This window comes from Mastigoproctus giganteus, chromosome 3 (genome assembly GCF_048544385.1).
Source record: "Mastigoproctus giganteus isolate SK-2022 chromosome 3, ASM4854438v1, whole genome shotgun sequence".
Lineage (NCBI taxonomy): Eukaryota > Metazoa > Arthropoda > Arachnida > Uropygi > Thelyphonidae > Mastigoproctus > Mastigoproctus giganteus.
Genome location: NC_143577.1, coordinates 114722372 through 114741175, shown reverse-complemented (window position 1 = coordinate 114741175; position 18804 = coordinate 114722372). Strand labels below are relative to the sequence as shown.

General features: G+C 36.7%; 1 protein-coding gene across 3 annotated transcripts in view; it reads right to left on the bottom strand.

The window, feature by feature from the left end:
* Positions 1 to 18804, bottom strand: part of Scm (Polycomb protein Scm) — a 427976-nt gene that overhangs the window by 327117 nt on the left and 82055 nt on the right. For all 3 annotated transcript variants that reach the window (XM_090370651.1, XM_090370653.1, XM_090370652.1), the window contains one exon: positions 17274 to 17422. In XM_090370651.1, the coding sequence (XP_090226777.1) occupies positions 17274 to 17422 (149 nt within the window). The remainder of the gene's footprint in view (positions 1 to 17273; positions 17423 to 18804) is intronic.

The window sequence follows — 18804 nt, the reverse complement described above, 5'->3', positions numbered from 1 at the left end:
TATAGACTGCTGACTGTTTTTTTTTTTAAATTTGGTATCCAGTTTTCTCTGCAACACTCTGAAGGTGACGATAGATGACTGTCTTCTAACTTCTCCACTAATGCTGGTGTTCTTCTTGCCATTCTTTTCCTCTTATACATTAATGATCTTCTTCCACTTACTGGAAATCTTATCCATATTTGTGCTCATGATAGTGCATTACATTTCCCCACCCACCCAGTTGGAGAAACCTTCCACAAACAGCTTTATCTTCTTGAATAACCACCGCCAATTCCTAAGATCTGATCTCCAAGTAATTCTCCAATGGGCCAAAGATAATAGAGTTAATATCAATACTTCTAAAATTCAGTCCTGTAATATATCTTGCTAAAAGGAATAGACTGCTCTTATGCTTATCTTTAATGACACAGATTTCTAGACAAAATCTCATAACTCTATTGAGTTTTCCCTTTCACTCTCGGCATTACTTTTCTTCTAAACAACTATTCTCTCTCATTTCGAATCACAAATCTGCCCTACCATTGGATATTGTTCCCACATCTGGGATGGCCCCAAAACCTCTCTCAGGCTTCTAGGTGCCATTCAAAAGAGGGCATGGTCGGGTTAATTAATGACCTCTCTCTTTCAATGTCTCTCCATTCTGTCTCATAGATATTTTGTTTCTGCTGCATGCCTTTCTGTAGACTCTTCTATGGCACTGTTCTTCTTAATTGGCATCTATAATTCCCTCATTCTTTTCCAAACCCAAAAGAACATGTGCCATAACCAGTCAGTATCCATTTAATGTCCCATCCCAAACTTACAGATCCAACTTTTTTTTCTCCATCTATCCCTTCAACTTCTGGTTTCTGGAACAACCTCCCTTCACATGTATTTCCTGAAAATTACAATCTACAAAAATTCAGGTCTAAGGTCAATAAGTATATTCAATCTTCTCAACCCTCAAACCATACAAGGTACGAAGTACCATAGGTTCTAATCCCTTATGTGGGCCAAGTCAGTTTTTCTGCAAACAGAAAAAATTTTTAATAACTAAAAATAGTTTAATGTTACTGAAAAAAATCCATCTTTTTCTCTGTTCATTATAGACTGGGTGCAATGAATAAAGTACTGCAGATCTAGTCACTTAAGCTCTGTACCAGTAACCCAGCTCTGAGCTCTGTTTAGCTAAGTCTCTCCTTGTTTCAATCTATATTAAATTTTAGTCACAGCATGATAAGTCTCCCTTCTTTTAGTTAAGTATGACACAAATTCAAAACTTTTCTAAATTTTAACTGTTATCAATTACTTTTTTTTATTAATTGCTCTTCATATCATTCACTTTTGTTTGTTCTAACTCTCAATTATCTGCAGGTTTTTTTTTTTTTTTGTTTATCTAGAAATATGGTCGGTCTTGTACAAATGCTTTCTTTAATTAATGCATATTATTCTATTTTTTAGAAGTGGGGTATATAGTGGGGATGCAATCTTGCATGGCATTCTTAGCTCTCTTCTTAGGATTCAATGATGTTCAGATTTTAAGATTCTTTAGTTTGTTTTTCAGCTTTTGTAAATTTATTACTGTTATACAAAAAATATATGCCCTCTGAACATCTGGATCCTCACATTACTGTAATTGTTTTCTATTTGATTTTTCTTCTTCTTCTATACACCCCCGCCCCAAAAAGAGGCCTGAAGATGGCATTTATCGGAATCCTGAAAAGTAGTCAACTGTATTAAATGTGGCTTTATGATAATGCTTCAATAAATACCTTAAAACTTACTCACATGAGCTAACAGCATTTATTTTAATTTCTTATACTGAAGAAATATGTTTGAAACTTCAGATGCTGGCATAACAGTTAAAGGTAACAAGCAAATTGCTTTACCATAACAGGTGCATTATCAACACCAAGCATCAGACAGTTTTTAAAGGAATTCTGCATGTTTTCAGGATGCTCAAAACATGAGATGTCTAATGTTGAAACTTCTGAAGAGTAACCTACCAATCCTATAACCAAAATCAAGTTGATTTTTTTTTTTTTTTTTTTTTTTTATTACAAAAGATCACCAAAGTGAAATTTAGGTTGGAATCACTTTGATTACTGCCTTCCACAGATCAAAAATGGCTCATTTTTCAGAGACATCACTATTTCTTTCCCCATCTGTGAAAATTCACTAAAATTGTTGCTTTTGTTCTTTCATGACATTATTTTTTTGCTATTCACTATTATTAAACATTTTTTTTAATAACACAACTACGTTATCAGCAGAATTCAGAGACAGATTATATTCTAACACAAAATATAAATTAAACATTCTGCATATGACATCGTCATCGATAGAAAATGCTAATCTATTTTTAAATTTCTATGCTCTGCATGCTGTCCTCCTCCTTATTTGTTTAAATGTTTGATTATACTGTGTTGTCCCACTACTTAAATGAAAAGTCACACATATACACATAAGGCAAAAGTTACTTTTTTCAGATACAGAGAGAATCTTGCATATGTCTTCTGAAATTTTACATTATATTTCTTCGGATTCTTACTAAAAGATATTCTTAATTTGCTTCGCACTGCACAAGTCCTATGAATTGACTGCACATTACAGAGAGCAATGCTATACCCAGCATTTCTATTTTGCAATGTAGGCCTAGCACACACACCTGACAATCAATTTGTTAACAAAGAGAAATTCTCCATTGTAAATCCAGAGAGTTGGCAGAAATGCATATTATTTGTTATTACTGATTTAGCAACTTTATCAGCAATATTACCACAATTTTGCATGTTATTTTTAACGACTGTTCTCTGCTGTTTTCCACACTTAGAAATCATTACTGTTTCCTTTTTTTCAAGTGGAAAAATTCAATAAGGCAGGCCACCAAAGCCAAAACAATGCTAGAGTTACAAGACTGAGTTTTCAATCTCATAACTCTAACTTGTAATTCCACATATTTAGGTCAGAAATTTACATGATTTTAAACAACCACGGAGGATGTGTAGCTTAAACAAGCTAATTTCAGGAATTTTCTCTTAAGCAAGTGGTAAGTTATATTCATTTGAGAAAACTGCTCAATACTGATTCACACTTCTGTGAATTTGGAGATGAACAGCGAATGAATGCTGACTGAAAAACATGTTCAAGACTGGTTTGGAACAGAGCAGGTGAATTACAGATGCCAATTCAAAAGAACAGTGCCCAGGGAAGTATCTAAAGAAAAGATATGCAGCAGAAAGTGAACATCTATGATACAGAGTAAAGAGAAGGGTAATCAATTAACCCCTTCGCTATCTTTTGCATAGCCAAGAAGCTCGAAAACTGCGGTATTTATGGGGGGGGGGGTAACTCCAGATATAGAAACAATATTCCATGGTAGGGCAGAGTTAAAATTTTCACAGAGTGTAAATTTAATAAGTAATTAAATAAGTAAGAAAAGTAATAGCAAATCTGCAAAAGAATCAAACACTGATTCTATAAATTAAATAAAAGAATCAAGTTCACACATCCCTAACAGATATGTGTGATCTTTTCAAGAAATCTAGATCTCAGTGAAGATGAGCATGGGAGTAGTGCACACTTTTTTTTTTTTTTTTTTTTTTTTTTTTTTGTGAGAAATAAGGGAGAATTGAGTTTTAGAATGATTAATAGAAATTAACTAAGTTTTCTTCACCCTAATGGAAAATTATCTGGAGATTAGCATTTATTGTTGGTGGTGGATATTCAATCTGCTTACTAGTTTGGGAAACCTATACCAGGTTAGTGTTTCTGCAGTAATACTGAGGCAAAAAGTTTAGCTTTATTATCAGATGTGTACTTGGGATCAGAAGTTCTTGGGTCTCTGCCAATCACACCATCTCGTTCCATTTTGTTTTCTAAACAATCTAGTCCATTCTCTTTAGGTACTGGAACTGTTAAGTTGCATTGCCGTTGTCAGGGATTGGTCTTGTTGCTGAATCCAGGTTCAAATAAACACTCTTGTGCTTATTCTGCACTGAGAATCCAGTTACATTCATATAACAAAAGTAACAATCATCATTGTGGTCTTTTAGCTTCCTCCATATTATGGGAATGGCAAACATAACTTTTTCCTTTTGTTCAACAAGTTACATAATTCATTTGAGAAAGTGGTATTAATAACATATATCACCCATGATTTATTTTGGCCATCTTGGGAGCAGACAAAATATAACTGGTAAATTTTCTGAATATATGTCACGATTGTATGTGCATGCACGATGTATGCCAATATATGCTGTTGTGGTATACATAGAATTTTCTGAGGTAGTTTTTAGACTTTCAAAGTATGAACGATGAATGTATTTCGGTGGATCTTACCTTAAACAATTTATAATCAAATATTTAAATTATGACATAACAAGGATATAGATATTTTCAAATTACATAAATATGAATAAATAAACAATAATAACATATAAATAATAATGATATTTGTGTGAGTTGGCTGAACAGGTATGTGAAGCAGTATAGTTAGTCTCATCATGTTTATGTAAATCAGTCTCCATCACAAACATTAGATATGGTGGAGAAAAACTGAAAACAGATTTAGAATAAACATCCAAAGATCTACCAGGTCCACTTTTTTTTTTTCTTTGGCTGTTGCTGTTTTAAAGCTTTCTTTCTTGCATTATTTGCAACTATGACTATTAAGTTATTCCAAATCAGCATAGCCTAGTCCAGACTGTTAACCATCCTTACCGCCTTCTTGCGGATTACTTTAGTGATCGAAAAATTTTGGTTTCTTCAGGATTTTGTTCTGTCTCAAGGTCTGTTACTAGAGACTGTCTTCAGTGATCTATTCTCGGCCCTGTGTGCTGCAACGTGGTACTTGATGGTTGGCTTTCTGTAGATCGAGACAACATCCTGTTGTCTGAGAAGAAAAAGAAGATGCTGTTGAAAGGGAATCTAAGTTTGAACAGATCTAATATTAAATTGAACAAGGAAACAATTAAAATAACAAGAACTTATAAATACCTTGGCATCATTTTGGATGATCACTTAATTTAATTATCCATGCTAAATTTATTTTGCAGAAACTAAAAACCTTAACTTGTAAAATTATTAAGTTAACTAGAAACTCTTATGGTATTAATTCTTCTACACTTAGTTTGTATAACACATGTATTTTTATTCCAATTGTCCTGCTATGCTGCTGGGGGTTGGGGGCTCTAAAGTTGTAAATTGTATGGCTAAAAGGTATGTCACACAGGCATAGCATTTCTTTTTATTGGCTACCAGCAGATCTCGTAGAACTGTGTCTTTGGTAGCATTATGAGTATTATGTCATTAACTCCCAATACAATATGAGATAATGTTACATTACCTTCAATATTACAGAAGGAAAACTCTTCCAATTAATTTGAGAGGTTTCACTGTTAATTTTGACATTGAGGAGAAGGATTTATTAAAAGAATTGGATCTGAGTTCTCCAGGGAGTGGCAAAACGAGTGGGTGTATTCTGGACTAGGAAGAACAACTTATAAATTTTTACCTGAAGTCTCTGACTACAAGAAACAATGTGCTTGGTTTATTCCTGGACTGTTCCCTACCTTTATGATTACTGGTCACAGAAGTGTAAATTCTAAACTGTTTCCCCTTGGGACTGTCTGATACTCCTCTTTGTCAGTGTGGTGCTCTCAAATCTGTTGAATTTCTCATTTTTGATTGCCCATATTATGTAGATATAAGAAACGAATTGCGGCTGTTGACCAATGTTTATGTTGATACTGAATTGCCAGACTTTCTCTTGAATAAGAAGAATTTCAATGCTTTCTCCTTGTTTGCCGAAAGATTATTCAAGCACAGGAAGAGTATTGTTAATGTTCAAGTTACATAATCCTTTTTAACCATTCAGTTATGGTTCTAAGGTGAACACTCTTCACGAGTTGATTCTTTGTTTAGATTTCCAGTTTCCTCAATCAATTTGTAAAGTTGTAACTGTGATTGAGATTTTTGAATTACTTTGTTTTGTATATAGAAATATCTAGTGAAGGAAGTAAACTTGGTGTTTCACTAAGGGACAGATTTAGGATGTTTACTGTGTAATATTGCAAGTTGAAGTAATAGTAAATCAGCTTGTTTCTCTCAGGGCTTGATTATGGATATATATACAGTGGTACCTTGGATTGCGAGTAACTTGGTCTGTGAGTGTTTTGCAAGGCGAGCAAAAATTTTTAATAAATTTTAACTTGATAAACGAGCGAGGTCTTGCAATACGAGTACAGTCAGTCCTCGTATAACACGTGTTTACACTACACGAATTCGATCATACACTATTTATAAATAGGGGAACGATATCTTATATAACATGAACCGAATTCGCTTATGCACAATTCGCCTTTGTGTTTACAAGAAATGGCAGTCGAACGCAGAATCACCCCAACTGAACGCAACACGATAGGAATGAAGAGAAGATTCTGAAAATGTATTTATGTTTTTTATATCAGTGAAGGGGAAACACATTTCACCATAATAACGTAAAAACCAACACAATTCCAGCTATCGCTATTATCACAAATGCAATTAGATCGAGTTTACTACCAGTTTATAACAGATTCCACTAGCAGAAAGGCAACTGGAAATTGTTTTTATTGTTTTATGGTAGTAATCCATAGAAATGTGCTTTAGGAAAATGTGAGGTGTTAATAGTGTATCTCTGCATTTATGGTGTTGTTTATTCAGTTGCTACACGTGCGCAGCTTTGTTTATGTGTTTCAAGGGTGCCTCCTCATTTTGTAATTGTGCTTTATTTCCTAAAAATTGTCTGCCGAGCATCACGTGATCACGTGCTGCTCGGGATTGTGGTTAATCGTCTCACATGCTTGGTCTCAGTCGGCATACCTCATTCGTATACAGTCATCACTGTAGTGAACATTCGTGCTAGCGTTGTGACCACGTGTATGTGTGTAAAGCAATTTTTTTTTTGTGTTCAAATTTAGTGACTGTTATTTATTAACTGTGCACTATGAAAATGGCCCCAATGAAGAAAAGGGTTGAAAAGGAAGGCGGTAAGAAGAAGGAGATGATTACGGTAGAAGTTAAGAAGGAAATCATCGAGAAGCACAAACAAGATATGAAAGTGGCTGCCATCGCAAAATTTTATAAGAAGTCTACGTCAACAATTTGCACAATACTAAAGAAGAAAGAAGAACTAAGGAGACTAGATGTAGCAAAAGGAGTCACGTATTCTGGAAGATGTAGAAAAGTTGCTTTTGGTGTGGATAAACGAGAAGCAACTAGCGGGTGATACTGTGACCGAGAACTTGACCTGTGAGAAGGGAAAGGCCCTGTATGCCAACCTCGTAAGTAAACAGCCAGGTACATGTACAGAAAACGAAGAAGGCTTCAAGGCGAGCAGGGGATGGTTTGATAACTTTAAGAGGAGAAGTGGCATCCATAGTGTTGTGAGGCACGGAGAGGCTGCGAGTTCGGACGCTAAGGCAGCTGAGGCGTTCGTTGCCGAGTTCCAGAAGCTCATGGTTTCCGAGTGTTACCTGCCGCAGCAAGTTTTTAATTGCGATGAGACGGGGCTTTTTTTGGAAAAAGATGCCAAAGAAGACCTACATTACAGCAGAAGAGAATGCAATGCTCGGTCACAAGCCCATGAAAGACCGTCTCACCCTCTTGCTGTGTGCTAATGCAAGCGGTGATTTCAAAGTCAAGCCCCTGCTCGTGTATCATTCTGAGAATCCACGAGCCTTCAAGAAATGCAAGGTGCAGAAGAGCCAGTTAACCGTTATGTGGAGGTCCAACAGCAAGGCTTGGGTCACTCGTATCTTGTTCGTTGAGTGGATCAACGAGGTCTTCGGTCCTATAGTGAAGAAATACCTTTTAGGAAAAAAACTGCCACTCAAAGTCTTGCTGGTTATGGATAATGCTCCTGCTCATCCTCCAGACCTTGAGAACGACTTACTGGAAGAATTCGAATTCATTAAGGTCCAGTTCCTTCCTCCCAACACTACTCCATTACTCCAGCCCATGGATCAGCAGGTCATTTCGAACTTTAAAAAGCTTTACATCAAGGCGCTATTTCAGCGATGCTTCGAGGTGACCGAAAGAACTAACCTTACCCTCCGAGAGTTTTGGAAAAATCATTTCCACATCGTAAACTGCCTCAAAATCATCGATAAAGCCTGGGATGGGGTCACCAAGAGAACCCTCAATTCTGCTTGGAGAAAACTGTGGTCTGATTGCGTTGAGGGGTTTGCTCATGAACAGGAGCTGCCAGTTGTCGATGAAATTGTGTCCTTGGGGACGACCATGGGACTGGAGGTGAATAAGGATGACATTCAAGAGCTGGTGGAGGAACATGGCCAGGAATTTACCACGAACGAACTGATGGATCTGCATCGTGAGCAACAGCAAGAGGTTATGGAGGAGATCTCGTCTGAGGAGGAGGAGAAAAAAATGGAGACATCCCTCTCTTCAAATGAGATTAGGGAGGTGTGTAAAATGTGGGTAACAGTGCAAAATTTTGTAGAAAAGCACCACCCGAGTAAGGCTGTGGCAGTGCGAGCGATGAATCTGTTTAACAACAATGCAATGTCATATTTCCGTGAAATCCTCAAAAGGAGGCAAAAGCAAGTGTCATTGGAGAGGTTCCTTGTTAAAGTCGCACAAAAAGAAAAAGTCAACAGATAGTAGTGATTCTGTTAGTGACAGTGAAGTGAAAGTCGTCCTACCCAATAATTAATAAATTTGATTGCTTTTAAAAATATAAAAAGGTATGTATGTATTTTGTATTAATCATTTTTACAGTATATGAATATTTGTGAGTTTTGGAACAAATCATCTGGGTTTCCATTATTTCTTATGGGGAAATTTGCTTTGATATACAAGTGCTTTGGATTTCGAGCACGTTTCCGGAATGAATTATGCTCGCAAACCAAGGTACCACTGTACATTTCATTTACAGACACCATGTATATACAGGGTCTGTAAATGATGTTGCCAATTTTGATTATGATCCTCTCTTCATCTTCCAGGGGATGCCTCTTTCTTTATTCCCTTCTTTTTATCTCTTTCCTTTGCTCCCCATTTCCCATACTTCTCAAGCTATCTTCCTGCTCCTATTCTTATTGTGGTTTTCAGAATTTTCTGAAATCCCCCTACATGTCACCTTCTGGATTGTAGTCCCTGGCATGCCTCCTCATGGCCAAGGTTGGGAGTCAGGGGGCAGGGGCCAAGGTTTCCCCTGCCTGTGAAGACACCAGGTGCCAGCACTCAACACGCAACATAACAACACATACACTTGCCAGCCTTGGCTTTGCCTTTCAGATGCTACTGCAGCTTATAGGAGAAACACTGGAGACTGCAATCAAAACAAACACACCATGACCTTGTTAACCCATCATAATTACATTTTAATATGTTAACCCGAATTAATCAAAAATCTGATGAATATTTCCAAAAGCCTTATTGTTCCCACAAGCTCAAAATTCTGTGTCTAGGAACTTATCTCATACCCGAGACCCATGAATTGGTTCTGTCCTGTAGTGTCTAATGCAGGAATACAGGTTGTCATAAGTTGAGCAAGGTAGGGGTGTTGAAAAACAGCTGGTCACCAAAGGAGGTCAAAGGCACCACAGAAGTCAACAGAAATAGCCAGAAGGTATTTATCCTCTGTAGTAGTAGTCGTCTAGGTGGCTTGTAAGAATTCAAGACGAGCCAGATATTGGCTAGTTTCCATGTAGTAGGAAAAATTCCCTCAGAGAGGCATTTATTAAAAAGTGAAAGAAGGAAGTTTGGGTGGGTGGGTGGATGGAGGCCAGTTTCTTTAGAACTTCAACTTTAACCAGGTCAGGTCTGAGACATTTCCTAGCCCTCAATCTGTTGAGAGCAACCCTGAGATTACCAGAAGAGAAGGGCTCCTCAACCTGCAGGTTATTCAAGATTGGTTCTTAGCGCACGCACACACACACGTGCACACACACACACACACTGCAAGTTGGTATAGAGTAAAAATAGCATAGTCTTCTGGAAAAAGGGCACACAGAATTGACTCAGTTCGTGGTACAAGTACCAGTGGAGGTGAGTGCTCTTGAAAATGTCACCTCTAGGAAGCTTATTGGTCACTATACAAAATATGATGCCCAAGGGTCATTGCTTGATGTGGTGAAAAAGCATCAGCAGTACTCCCACTTTCTTTTCCAAATCTCTTTGGTGTAGCTGTTGTTATCTATAGACATTACTAAGCATATCTCTTTCAGGCTGTAGGAGGTGGTCCTGACCTGTGGAAATTCTTTCCATGTTTCATGTAGAGACCTCTGTAGACATTCCAACTGGAATACCACCATGGAACAGTGTTAATAAATGCCTTCTTCTTCTTCTTAAGGGTAGTTTTGCATGTGCATGTAATGACATTGGCACCAATGCCCAGGTCCAGACATTGTTTAGTAGTAAGATGAGAGTATAACTAAGTATTATCAGATACCAGATTTTCTTGGATGGAACCCATGAAGAGATCCCAGCTTGCAGTTTTAATCTTATAACAAGTGAGGATGTAATAGGTTGGAGTCTGGATCAACAGACTCCTAGTCCAGGCATCATGGATGGTACAGTGCTGGAAGTTACTGGCTATGGACCTGTTGGTAAGCATCACATCAATGGTGCTTTCCCACTGGGTGCTACAGAATGTGGGGAGGTTGCCTGGATGGTTTACGATCTCAAGTTGTGAGGTGTGCAGGTAATTTTCAAGCAGCTGTCTGTGGTGGGAGGCTGAGCAAAAGAAAACTGACAGCTGAGAACTGTGCCAAATAGTTGAGCGGCAGTAAGTGTCCCTGCTGACAAGAACCTTTGCTGGATAGAGCAGTATTTAAGTAATTGATGGCATCATTAATATCTTCATGGGGTCTGACGTACAAGGATACCAAGACAAAAGTTATTTGTGTGCATACTACAATTGGGGCACAGTGTGGTTATAGCTTGGAAACCATTAGTGTAGAGTTTCTAACAATGATTGCCCCAGGGTGAGTTTGTTGTGCATTCAATGACATGGTAGCTTCTGGGATAGTCTTTGGTTCTTGCAGAGTGTGTGTATACAACTACTGGATAAGCAGCATGTAGATGTTGTGTTCATCAGCAAGGAGCTGATCCAGAACTGAATGAGAAAATTGGGTATTTATCTGTAAGAATGGTAGTTCTTGGTTGATGGTTCCATTATTGTTTGGTCATAACTGTTTTTTTGTTGGCAGGTTCTCTTGGCCTTCAAATAAATTGGGCAGCATGGGTCCCTGATTGAGTGGAGAGATTGGAGTTTGGCATGTTTGCAATTTGAGAAAAGTGTCTTGGTTTTTGTTAGAACAATCATTAAAGCTGTTTCCTTGCTGTGCACAATGACCACATCGGGCTGTGTGCAAGTTGTATGCCACAAACACTTAAAGCACTTATGCACAAGGAACTGATTACGGAATCTGGGACTTTAACTAATATAGACGTGTTAGTGTGTTTTAAGGATATTCCAAACTCTGGACAACAGTTCAGTGACCCAGTTGCAGGAAGCATTGGATTTGGGCGAGATGAACGGTTTCAGCTAGCGCGCTCCCGAGCCATTTCTGGTTCCGGTGCATAAATGGGAAATTCCAGCCATATTCCCAAGGAACCATGTGACAAGTGCCGTGGATCTGCTATTTAAGGATGTGCCACCCAGCAGAAATATGCTGTTGAGAAAGGAGACCGCTGTCTCCAAAAGCTACAGTTGTTACATTATTTTATTAACTGTTTTTATCGCTTTTATCATCATATTTTATTTTATATATATTTTTTATTTTATTGTAAATTAAATCATCAATTTTAGACTACTATATATTTTATTTTATTTCATTTCATTTTATATGCTTGTATTTTATTTTATTGTAAATAAAGTGTTTTAGTTGCAGGATTGAAATTTGTTTATTTGAATACCAGCTGGCGTAAAGTCTAATTGTTCAATATGAATTGTCCCAGCCTTGTAGGCCTATTTGGAGATATTGGATTTGGGTTTGGTGGAGTACTTGGGAACAAATGCTTTGGTGAATCTTGTCCATCATATCATCTGATAAGAAGGTCTTATCAACATGAAAGAGGACAACTGTTGAGCCACTTGTCCGAGAGGCTTCAGCATTCAGACCAACACTGGCAACTTCAGAGCATGATTATGTCAGCCTCCTCCCTGGTAGCCATCTTGATTATGAGGGCAGGATTCCTTTAACTGGTTCACTTGATTCATGTTCAGTTTACTCAGTTGGTCAAATGATGACGATGTTAGGCTGTTTTGGGAGGGTCTTCCTAGGAGTAGGTGCAGTTTCAGTACAGGTCCTCGGCACTTCAGAATAGGAATGGGACAGCTGTGGCATTTGGTTCTCACTAAGCTCAGAAACAAATTTGAACTTTATAGTACTCATTATCTAAGTGAAGATTTAGAAGGATGGTCTCCATTTTCCTCCAGCTGTTTATTATCTTCGTTCTGGCAACAGATGTAATCCTATTAGTTTGTTGGGCAGCAAAGTCCTCCAATTCGGCCGATGTGCATGACCTGCGCCACAGGGGTGCTATCAGGCATGAAATTTCTGGGTGATTTTGTTAAGCCACTGTCTCATCTGGGACGTTCCTCCAAAAGAGTAGGAAGAGGAGAGGTGATTCAGATATAGTGCATGGTGTGTCTGGGCTCTTTGCTTTGCAGAGGCAGTGAGGTGCCAGTCAACACTTTAAAGTTGCACTGAGGTTTGAGATGTGTGTTGGTGGCATCTAGGAGCTCAGACTCCACCTTATCTTTCTCATTGTCAGACATTTTAGTTATTCAGATAAACGAATATATCCAGATAATTGAGATACCACTAACACAGTCTGGTAGCTACTCAAATGGTAATATTTGGTGCATAATGTGTTAATCTAGTCCAATTTAGGGCCAAGAAGCAAGCTGGCAATTATTTTAGCTGATTTTGGAAGGGGAGGAAATCGAAAATCGAACAGCGGTAATATCTCATATACTTATATAAACTCTAAAATTAGAGTTTATATAAGTAAAGAAGTCTTTGCATCCTTTGCCAAAGATTTCTCGTAATCCCTTGCCTAACTTCCTTTGTGACTTGATTACAGACTAGATTACATCTACCATAGGCTTCTGTGTTGTCTGATAATTTATATGCATCCCATGCATTTTTGCCTCTGCCACAAATCTCAGCTGACATCCATTTAGGCCTAAAGCTTGAACAGTATTTTCTTAGTTGGTATGAAAAGACTAGTAGCTTCCAAGATTAATTCTTGAATGCTTCCCATTTAGAATTTGCTATTGGTAACATCATCAATTGGTCCCGCTGTATAGAATTTAAAAACTGTCTGAGACCACTGTAGTCACCTTTACAAAAGCAAAAACCCTTCCATTTACACCTGATGGTAGTTACGTCTTTATGTAAATCCCACATCAGTACACTGTAATTACTGCCACCTAGTGGTTCCTTTATCTGCAAATTCTTAATGCATGAATAATCACTGCTGATAATCAGATCAAGCTTACAGACTAGGCAGTAATTTTTAAAGATGCAGAAAAAGATGCAACTTCCTATATATAGGGCTCACGAAAAAGCTTTCTGCTAATATCCCATGTTATGTAGGGAACCAGAGGAACAGTTAAGTATTTGCATGACTAAAGAGAATACAATAAAATTTATACCGGTAAAACTGTATTTAGTTATCTACCAGTTGGCATAAAAATCATAATTTTTCGTTTACTGTTAATGATTTTGTAGACTGCCGAAAATGACTCAGGAGTCCACAGGAATGCATGGTAAAGAAAATATCATATTAATAAATAATGAGCTACTAAAATATGAAATTTAGTGATGTAAAACTACAGTAAATTATCTTTCAAATGAGACCTAAATGTTGATTTGTGGCCTTTTGAATAATGAGAACGAACAGCTCAAAGTTTTGAAATGGCTGAAAATCCAACATGGCTGCCCCTTTCTTTACAAACGATAGAACTAGCACGTGAGTTACGAAAATTATTAAAATAAAAATTTAGATACATTTTAATGAAGGATCAAAAGCTATGAAAGGGAGTATAAAGTATCATAGGAGTCACAGGCATAACTATTACTGAGAGAAGAAGCAGAAAAACAATAAAACGAACCTTTTGGAATCCATGTGAACACAGTACATTGCTATGGTGACTAATACAATGTAGCCATGCAATACAGTTAGAAAATATTTCTAATGATATCTCAGATACTGCTGATCAAGTTATCTTAAAAATTTATCTGAACAGACTTTGGGGGGGGGGGCGATTACACATCAAATCATTGGTGATCTTTAAAACACAAATATTCCACATTGCCTAAACCTAAAGTTAGGAGCCACAGACACACAAAGCACTACAATCTATATATACATACACATCACATATATATATAACGAAACCTCAACATAATGCAGATCAGGTGTCAGGCGACAATTTGAATACCCACGTTATAATCAATTCCCGATGTTGTCAGAGGGAAAAAATTTATAATTTTTTCCCCTGTTTTTTTAACATAATAAACTTTATTTAGTTAAATAAATACTTTATTTGCTACTGTTTTATGAGTAAAGAGATTAAAAGACAAAATACTAAAGGTTATAATAACCCTTTACATTTTACTAATACACATTGCTGTTATGGACTTACATTTTATATGCCCATTCTGAAACAGTCATGTAATTTTGTTTGCTGGAACTGATGACGTTTTTAGCTTGTGATTTCCAGCCTTGTTTACACACAGCAACACAGTAATTCTCTCTTTGTTAGTTTTTATACCTGCTTTGTTGGATGCCTTTTTAATATATCCAGTGACTTGTCAAGGAGAAGTTTATAGTACATCTGTGAATTCACCATCTTGAATCACATTACAGAGAAACTCAGGAAACGCTTGTTTGTGTACAGGAATTCTCTATTAATTAGTTTCCATGTCTGTTTGTTGGATGCCTTTTTAATATCCAGTGACTTGTTGGAAAGAAATTCATAGTATATCTGTGAATTCACCATCTTGAATTTTCTGAATTACACAGAAATTCATGAAATGCTTCTGCTGTTATGTCACCAAATGCAGATCCGGCTACAAGATTAACCTGGGATATCCCATGACAAGCCTTCCATCTCTAAAGCTATCCTTCTAAAGCTTTAAATGTGCCAACGTCTCCACCAAATATTTCATGAATTCAAGTGCCTGTGCTAACAAAATTATCCAATTTTTTGGTACTCCTTCACTATGCTTCTATATAAACCACTTGTATAAGCATTGGTCCACAGTCTAGTTTTCTTTCTTTGGAGGCCTACTTCATCTTCTATGGAGTTTATGAATGAACATAATTTTTCTTCCTTTTTCATTGAACCATGGGTTGTTCTATCTGGAGTTCAATACTTGCAAAACATACTGAATTTTGTTTCATCACTTTTAATTCTTTTGATAATGTTTTAACTTTTCAACTGTATAATTTTTCCCTTTGCTGGCCACTACTGGAGTCCTAATTTACTAATTTTGCCATGTATTTATTTCTGATGCCTTAGAATTTACCATGTTTTGAGAAAACTAAATTAAAACAAACTTGTCCAGCCTAACATACTGTCAAAGTGAGGTCACTTGATTTCTCCATAAATCACTGGTCAGTTCATGTATATTTTTGTCTAGTTAGCCCTTAACAGTTTTTGCTATCCTACTTGTAACTTATAGTTGAAGAAAGGATGTATAAATTTTTATTTATAAAAATTTACTTTGAAACTAATGTATCATTTGACAAATAATAGCTGTATTTCTCTCCAGCATTAACTGTTTGTAATTAGCATTCCACTGATATACTCTTTTATTGCATCTCTAGCTGAGGGGAGACACTGGGTGTATACAGTAATATAATTAGTTTCTGACGAGACCTGTTGTTTACAAAAATTACAACTGAATACTGAATATATCGAAGTGAATAAATATACAGACAATTTAGATAATTTCTCCTCTAGAAAATACGGTAATAGGATGTGCAGTATACGAGTATATTCACTTTTTGCAGTTTCCAATATGGAACTGCTAGTTATTTGAACACTATTTTTTTTTTTTTTTTTTTTTTTTTCATAATTTGTTTTCGGGACATGATCATATCTGCAATATATCTGAAACTGTGGTATGAAGAAGTGCATTGTGTTCCAGTTGCACTGTATATACAGGGTGTCTGTAAATGATGTTGCCAATTTTGATATTTTTTTATTCAGAATTACTTCAAGCTACACTCATGAAACGTATCACTGAAAGATCAATTCAATAAGTTTTATGAAGGTACATAAAGTCATTGGTAAAGTTCAGTGTGGGTGCCGAGTAACTCGAGCAATATCATAGCAATATTCAATCTCCTGCCACATGCTGTGCTTCATTTCGCAATAAATTTTACCAAAGGCCTCTGTGATCCATGTACATCCCTCCACTAACAACGACACTGCAGGAACTTCAGTTCTTGCAGTGTCGTTGGTAGTGGAGGGATGTACACATTATCCTTCACATAACCTCACAAAAAGAAATCCATTGGTATCAGATCATGCAACCTCAGAGGCCATTCCACATGGCCTCTACACCCAATCCAATGCTGAGGAAGATGTTCACTCAGGTATGACTTCACTTCATTATGAAAATAACAAAACGCTCGTACCAAACACGAATTGATGGTTTACTTGGAGGAGCCTTCCCATACTTTTGTGGAAACTGTTGCTGCATTGTAACAACAGATTTTGTTTCATGAAATGCTAACACACAGAATGCTTTCTCTGGCATGGTTGCCATTTTGACATTCTGGCGAACACAGCATTGCGTAGCAGGTAGAATGCAAAATTGGCAGCATTATATGAACTAATGACACTCGTGGCAGAGAAGAAAAATGCATGGGATGCATATAAATTATCCGGGGTCAAGTACCAATTTTAATAAAACTTATTGAATTGATCGTTTCAGCTGGTATGTGTTTCATGAGTGTAGCTTGAAGTAATCTGAATAAAAAAATATCAAAATCAGAAACATCATTTACGGACACCCTGTATATACTTTTAAAATAGAGTAGATGGCATAAATTATACAAACACACGTATATACATATATTATACATGATTACCATGCAAAAAATATATATATAACTGAAAAATATACTTGTAGATTGTTAAGTATATGCTTATTTATTTGTTTTATCTTTAAAATGCTAATTACACAACAAATGTAGGCATAAAAATCTAGAATAAAACTGATAAAGAAAATCACTCATGTTTGAAGAAAATATTAAATTACCTTTAGAAAGGATTTCTTGAACTCTTGCATGCATGCTTCAGAGCAGAAATCTTTTTTTGTGTGTCCAACAGTGATACAGTATTTGAGATCCTTCTTGCTATCTTCACACCATGCACAACATGGTTTAGTGCGACCTTTTCCTACTGATGCTAAGTAAAAAAAGTAATCTTTTGAAAACAAGTAACAGAAATACAGAACTGTATTGTAGGTTAACAAATTTCAATTATATATTTCATTTGTGTTTTATTAACTCTTTGTCAAATACTAGTCTTTTCATATCATCAAGAGTTGCTGGAGGATGCCTGACACACCTTGTGTTAAAAGCTTATAACATGACTGGATATGTACATTTTTCATTATTTTTGTTCTTGTCAGTACAATATATATGATCCATGCATTTATCCTAAGTAAATCCATAAAAATAAGTGGTAGATGATTCTCATCAACTGGTGCAATACCATCACACTTTGCTTATTGGAGGCTTGAAGGGGTGAAACTCAAGTTCAGTTTCCACAGCAGAGCTCTACAACCGCCATCTCTTCCATCATTCAGTATAACTGATGCCTTTTGGGGTTATGCTGGGCACAGCGAGATCCAATCTTCTTACGTTTTGAGGGTACAGCTCAAAACTGGTGTTTGCAGGCGAGCTACTAAATAGTCCACTGGAACGAACATATTGCCAACTCTCTAAAAGGCATTCAGATGGATAATATGTAATCTCACAATCTCTACTCTGCAAGACAGTGGCTAGAAGGAGTTTGAATAGTGTGCATGTGGAGCATTGTCAAGACCAGACAAAGGTATATTCTTGCTGTGTATGTACACTATATCCAAAAGATCTCATTACTTCTTACCATGTCCCTTCCCTCTATTTTTTCTACTGAATACATCTTGAACAGTCAAACAAGCTAAACAAACTTACCTGCGAAAAGATCTAAATGACCCAAATACTTCCTCATTCTTTCACAAATATACAAGGTTTGTGTTCCAATATCAATGATGCCCATTTCCTTGCTTACTATTTCTGACAGAATCCTACTTATTGGTTCCCTCAAACTGAGTTTGCTCATCTCAGTTGTCCTAATGATTTGCTGTATGTGTCCTTTCGTTTCAGAGGTGGTATATATGTGCACATATCTGCTTTGATATTCCATCAGACTTACTAATTTGGAATCTCCTCTTTTCATCTTCTCTGGCTTAAAATCTCTCTATCCCATTCTGTCAAATTCACCTGTTGTTGCCTAAAACTTTACTTTCTTCAGTTCAAGTTTCCTAACAGTGTGGTAATTTTCCTTGGTGATTTTAATGTTCAAAACTCCAGCTGGCTTCAGTTATCTAGTCACATAGCTACAGCTTGTGGAGATGCTGAGGCTTTTGCAATTTCTAAATAACTTTACAAATTGTTGATTTACCTACAAGAATACTAGACCATCCTATCCATGCACCCTACACTCATGATCTTTTTTCTCACAAGAACATTTAAAAGAACATGATTGAGGTGAGTGGTCCTGTTGTTGTTATTTGGTTTTTA